The sequence below is a fragment of the Penaeus chinensis genome, chromosome 1, assembly GCF_019202785.1.
Source record: "Penaeus chinensis breed Huanghai No. 1 chromosome 1, ASM1920278v2, whole genome shotgun sequence".
NCBI lineage: Eukaryota > Metazoa > Arthropoda > Malacostraca > Decapoda > Penaeidae > Penaeus > Penaeus chinensis.
Window position 1 is genome coordinate 34,272,060 of NC_061819.1, and position 5,000 is coordinate 34,277,059.

The window sequence follows — 5,000 nt, forward strand, 5'->3', positions numbered from 1 at the left end:
ATGAAGATCCACAACGCACGTGCACGGAAGGCTACGACGCGCTCAGATTTTTTCTTTAACTACTTCACGTTGGGATTAGTAAGCATACTTTGTGGACTTACTAGCACTTAAGGTTTGAAGTGGCACTTGTTAATGATTATGCTAAAGATGCTGTTATTGTAATTGGCTGGCTTTGCTTAGAGAGGCTTATACATACTTTCTCTGTATGTAAGCCTTATTGTACCTTGATGTGGGAATGCAGGTGTTAATGAAGAAAATGATAAAATATATTTCCTATCTGTAATATCTGTCAAGTGATAGATAGACAAAATCAGCACAAGAATCCATATTTTACTAAAAAGATTTTTAATGTAGGATAGTGATAGTTTACATAACTACATTTAACCCATTGGCGACGGGTATAGAAAATTAAAAAAAACTCTATGCTCTGGCGAACCGTGGCAATACGCCCGAATCATTGCCTCGGACAGCCGCACACCACATTTCGGGTGTATTGTTATGACGCCTATAGGCGTGACCCGTAGCCATTGGGTTAATATGAATAGTAGTATCAAGTATGGCATGCTTATAAGAAATGGTAGTACCAATAGTTACAGTGAAAAAATGATAATTTTCTATATTTGTCATTGGCATGGCAGGTCCACCCTCGTGTCACTGGCTTTACATAGTTTTTCTAATAGTATCATTTGCAGTGTCCTTACCATGATGTAGACATGCACACCAGCTTTGATAATACCAAATTGTTATATTTCATATGTGTGTGGCAGACTAAAGATTTGAAATATGATAATCATTCACCAGCAATACATTAGTTGATAAAACACTTAGAGTAGAGTTAATGTTAAAAGTGTAAAGAAGAGTTCTGTAATCTAGATGATCTTGATAAAGATAATTTCAGAATGTTATTAGACATAACTATTTTTTTTTTTTTTTTTTTTTTTAGAGCAATGTTGTTGTTTTTTTAAGTAGCATATTAACATGGCTGTTTTTCCCTTCTCATGTTAAAGGATATACTGTTTGATGCCAAGACACAGCGAGCCAAGAAGTTTGTCCTCCACACAAACTTCCCTGGACATTATAACTTCAACATGTATCACCGTTGCGAGTTTGAGCTGCCCCTCACTGTTCCCCGGCAGCCAGAGGACACAACTCAGCTCATTGATTTGCCATCCACTATCACGGTAGGTGTTGTTGCTGTATCTTGGGAGGAAGGAAGGAACACAGGTAGTGAGACTCAACATTTTCTCTCTTTCTCTCTTTTTCCTGTTTTCCTGTATTCTGTTATTGCATTTATGTTTGGCTTGTTCATGAAGCAGAATTCTTTTTTAAAAGCTCACCTTAATGCATGATATATGTCCTAACTCTTCTTAGTTTCCCTAAAGCAACACTACATTGCAGCCTTTGCTTTTAAGCATAGTTAGTAAACAGTTGCTTTCACTAACAGATTTTTCAGTTTTTATATTTTAAATGGAAAAAAATAATTGTTAGTTAATGTTAGTTTAGAATAGGTGGCACATTTTGTATCATTTTTTTCTTTTACTTTTTTCCAACGAGAGTGAAGGCTATGTGGCTTCCATATGCATATACTTTCTTTTTATATATGTTTCATGATTGTCCTCACTGACTTTCCTAACACAATTTTATTTACTTTTTTACTACTCCTGATCGATGAATCTGCGGTGGCCTCTGACTGACTGAATTTAATACTTAACAACTCAACTTATGCTCACATTTTAACTTGTGAAAATGGTAAGACATGATGAAGAAAATGGATAGTAGAGTCTTCTTCTTTTCCATATTTTTACTTTTTTTTCACATATTGGTTCTTAATTATAGTCACTGTGGAACCAAAGGGTACAGAAAAGATGGTTTGCATGGAATCCATGAAAAAGGTAACTGTAATATAGAGATATATAAAGAGATGACAGGATTGGAATCGTGAACTCCATATCAATAAGAGTATAGCTAGATGAATTTGTTTTGTATTACTTAAATTTTTTTAATTGGTTTGTTTTGCATTCTTGTAACTTCCTAAAGTATTTCAGTATTTGAATCATAGATCAGAAAATTTGAAAAAAAAAGAAAGAATGTGGATTTTAGAAACAAGACCTTCCCCAAAATACACAGGTCCAGAGTGTGACGTTATGGGACACGCTGGGATCAAGGATCAAGCCGCGAGGAAGGCCTGTTGTCCTGCATCGTTCTTCCTCCACCAACACCTCCAACCCCTTTGGCTCAACGTTTTGCCATGCATATCAAGATATTATATTTGAGGTTTGTTACTCTTTTTGCTGTTTTGTGTAGTTTTGCAATGCAGGTGTGCTTCTGTGTGTGTGTGTATGGGGGTGGGGGTATATGGACGTGTGGTAGCATGTAAGTGTTATTATTATATGGAAGAGATGGCTAAGTGTAGGAGAACCCTTTTGCCATATTAACATTATCATTTAACAGTGAGGTTTCTGGCACATATACCATTTTCTGGAAGATTTTTTCAGATCTCTCTTTGGAAGACTAAATTTCTGAATCCAATTTTCCCAAATTTAATGACGTTTGATTATTTGTGTTACTCCAGCAGTTTAACTTGTGTTCTTATTAGTTTTCTTTCGGTTCACTCATTACACTAGTCAGACTTCCATAATCTGTTCTTATACAGTACATCATTTGATTCATCTCTTAAATTTTTTTTTTTTTTTCCAGCAAAGAGCAATAACTGATTTTTGTATGAGCTGCTAATGCGTCTCTATCTTTGTGTTTGATTCACTGCCACTTGTTAGCAGTTCATCTGGTACTGCATTTAACCTATCATTTAATTTCCTCTCAAACACTTCCACAGAGCTCTGAGTTGTGTTTTGATATTTTTTTGCATACTACGAAACTGTCTTGGCCCATTGAAACTTTGATTACTCGTTTTTCTTAATCTGTATGTTTGAGCAGTTATCTCGGAATGAAAGCTTGTTCTTCCCAGTTTGGGGGAGTGTCTTACTTTGACCCCCCTCCCCCTCCCCCACCTCCCTCATCTACCTACCTTGGATGTGGTGAACAATTTTCAACGAGCTTCCATACGTTTATAATGAAGTGTATTTTTTTCTTTCTCTGTAAAGAGGAAAGATCATCTCCCCGAGTCTGTCAGCAAGATTATTGCAAAGAAACAAATAAAACACATGAAATCAAAGTTATTGTTTTTAATGTAACACTAATAAGCTACCTCAAAGCTTGATGTATCTTGTGGTTATTTTTTGCATACTTGAATATATATATATATATATATATATATATATATATATATAAAATTTGATATCATGATCTTCACTATTTTAGTTCTGTTTTATTTGTAATTTATTCATACCCGCTCCACTTTTCCCCAGGTTATGGCGAATGGACATATAGCATCGGTAACTTTATATGAGAGTGAAGAGGCTGCATAGTACTGGGCTTAGGGAGAGATCTAGAAGATGCTGAGAATCACACGGACGTCAGACGGAGGGATGTTGTGCGAGCGGGGATTGAAGCCCCAAAGCAAGCAAGACCGTCGTAGATCTCACGCAGAAGAGTGTATTGTCCAAGAATGGCAACCTTGGATAAATACGAGAGTCTGTGATTTGAATGACTAAGTGTAACATTCGGTATATGATCTGTCTCCTTGAAAATGATATGTGTACAAGCAAATGCGTGTATATATACTGGAATGACCATATATACATGGATATGTATGCACATAAGGAATTGTTTATACTTCACTTTATATACATATATATATATATATATATATATATATATATATATACATATATATATAAATATATTTATGTATATATATGTATGTTAATATATATATGTATATATATGTATATGTAAATATATATATATATATATATATATATATATATATATATATATATATATATATAAATAAATATGTAATATATATGTATATAGATGTATATATGTATGTATATGTAAATGTATATATATATATATATATATATATATATATATATATATATATATATATATATAAATATATATATATATATGTACATGTATATGTATATGTGTATATATGTATATGTATATATGTGTATATTTAAGTATGTGTATGTATATATATTGTGTGTATATATATATATATATATATACATACATACATACGTACATACATACATACATACATGCTGCATACATACATACATGTGATTTACAGGGCTTTTGTATCCCCCTCACATTTTTTTTTCTTTTTTTTTTTTTTTTTAATTCTAGTTATAAAGATAGGCATTTCTCTTCAGGACATAAAGGTGATTAAAGAGATGATTATGCTGATTGTTTTTTAAATTTACAGTAGAGAGAGTGTTAAAGAAAAGTGAGACTGTAATAGGTACACTTCTGAATTTATTTTGATAAAGTGTGTACCATAGGCTATACGAGTGGTGTACATACTGAACATAGTTACGTGTTATAAGGCCAATTATAGGGGGGATGTAGTGTAAGAGACTGCTTATTGGGATCTGTGTGGAACGGATTTTCTCAAGAGAGTATTGGGGAGGTTAAGAGAAAAGTTATATATAGGCCAAAAAAAAAAAAAAAAAAGGAGAAAAAATATATGTTTACATATAAATATTTATAGATGATTATATGGAAAAAGTGACTTGAGAAACGGTATTTTTTCATTTAATTAGAGTGTGACTTAGATTTATCATGATTTCATTTGTTCTTTAATGCATTTCTGTACACTGTTGCAAGAGAGTGCTTACCCAGACAACTTATTTTTGATTTAGGATTCCATTAACCTGTGTGTGATCACTCGGTTGATTTTTAGCATGAGAGCTTTTGCAGCCCATTGGTCTTTAGAATTCTAAGGAAAGCACTTGATATGTAATGTATTTGTCAGTGCAAATATTTGTGTGCATTTGTATGGACTTGGGCACGCAAGGAGTGTGACACGGTTTCTTTTGAGTTAATATACCTCTTGAAAAAGCCTTAATTTGTAAGAAAGGATGATTTAC

The 5,000-nt window shown here is 33.1% G+C and overlaps 1 protein-coding gene across 2 annotated transcripts in view; it reads left to right on the forward strand.

Annotated features, from left to right (window-relative positions):
• Positions 1–3,725, forward strand: part of LOC125025758 (PHAF1 protein CG7083-like) — a 15,342-nt gene extending 11,617 nt beyond the window's left edge. Inside the window, exons 6-9 of one of the 2 annotated variants that reach the window (XM_047613954.1) lie at positions 1–78; positions 1,008–1,181; positions 2,128–2,274; positions 3,366–3,725. The exon at positions 1–78 is cut by the window's left edge and continues 125 nt beyond it. In XM_047613954.1, the coding sequence (XP_047469910.1) occupies positions 1–78; positions 1,008–1,181; positions 2,128–2,274; positions 3,366–3,425 (459 nt within the window). In that variant the 3' untranslated portion in view covers positions 3,426–3,725. The remainder of the gene's footprint in view (positions 79–1,007; positions 1,182–2,127; positions 2,275–3,365) is intronic. The other variant, XM_047613962.1, reaches the window with a different exon arrangement.
• The last annotated feature ends 1,275 nt before the right edge of the window (positions 3,726–5,000 follow it).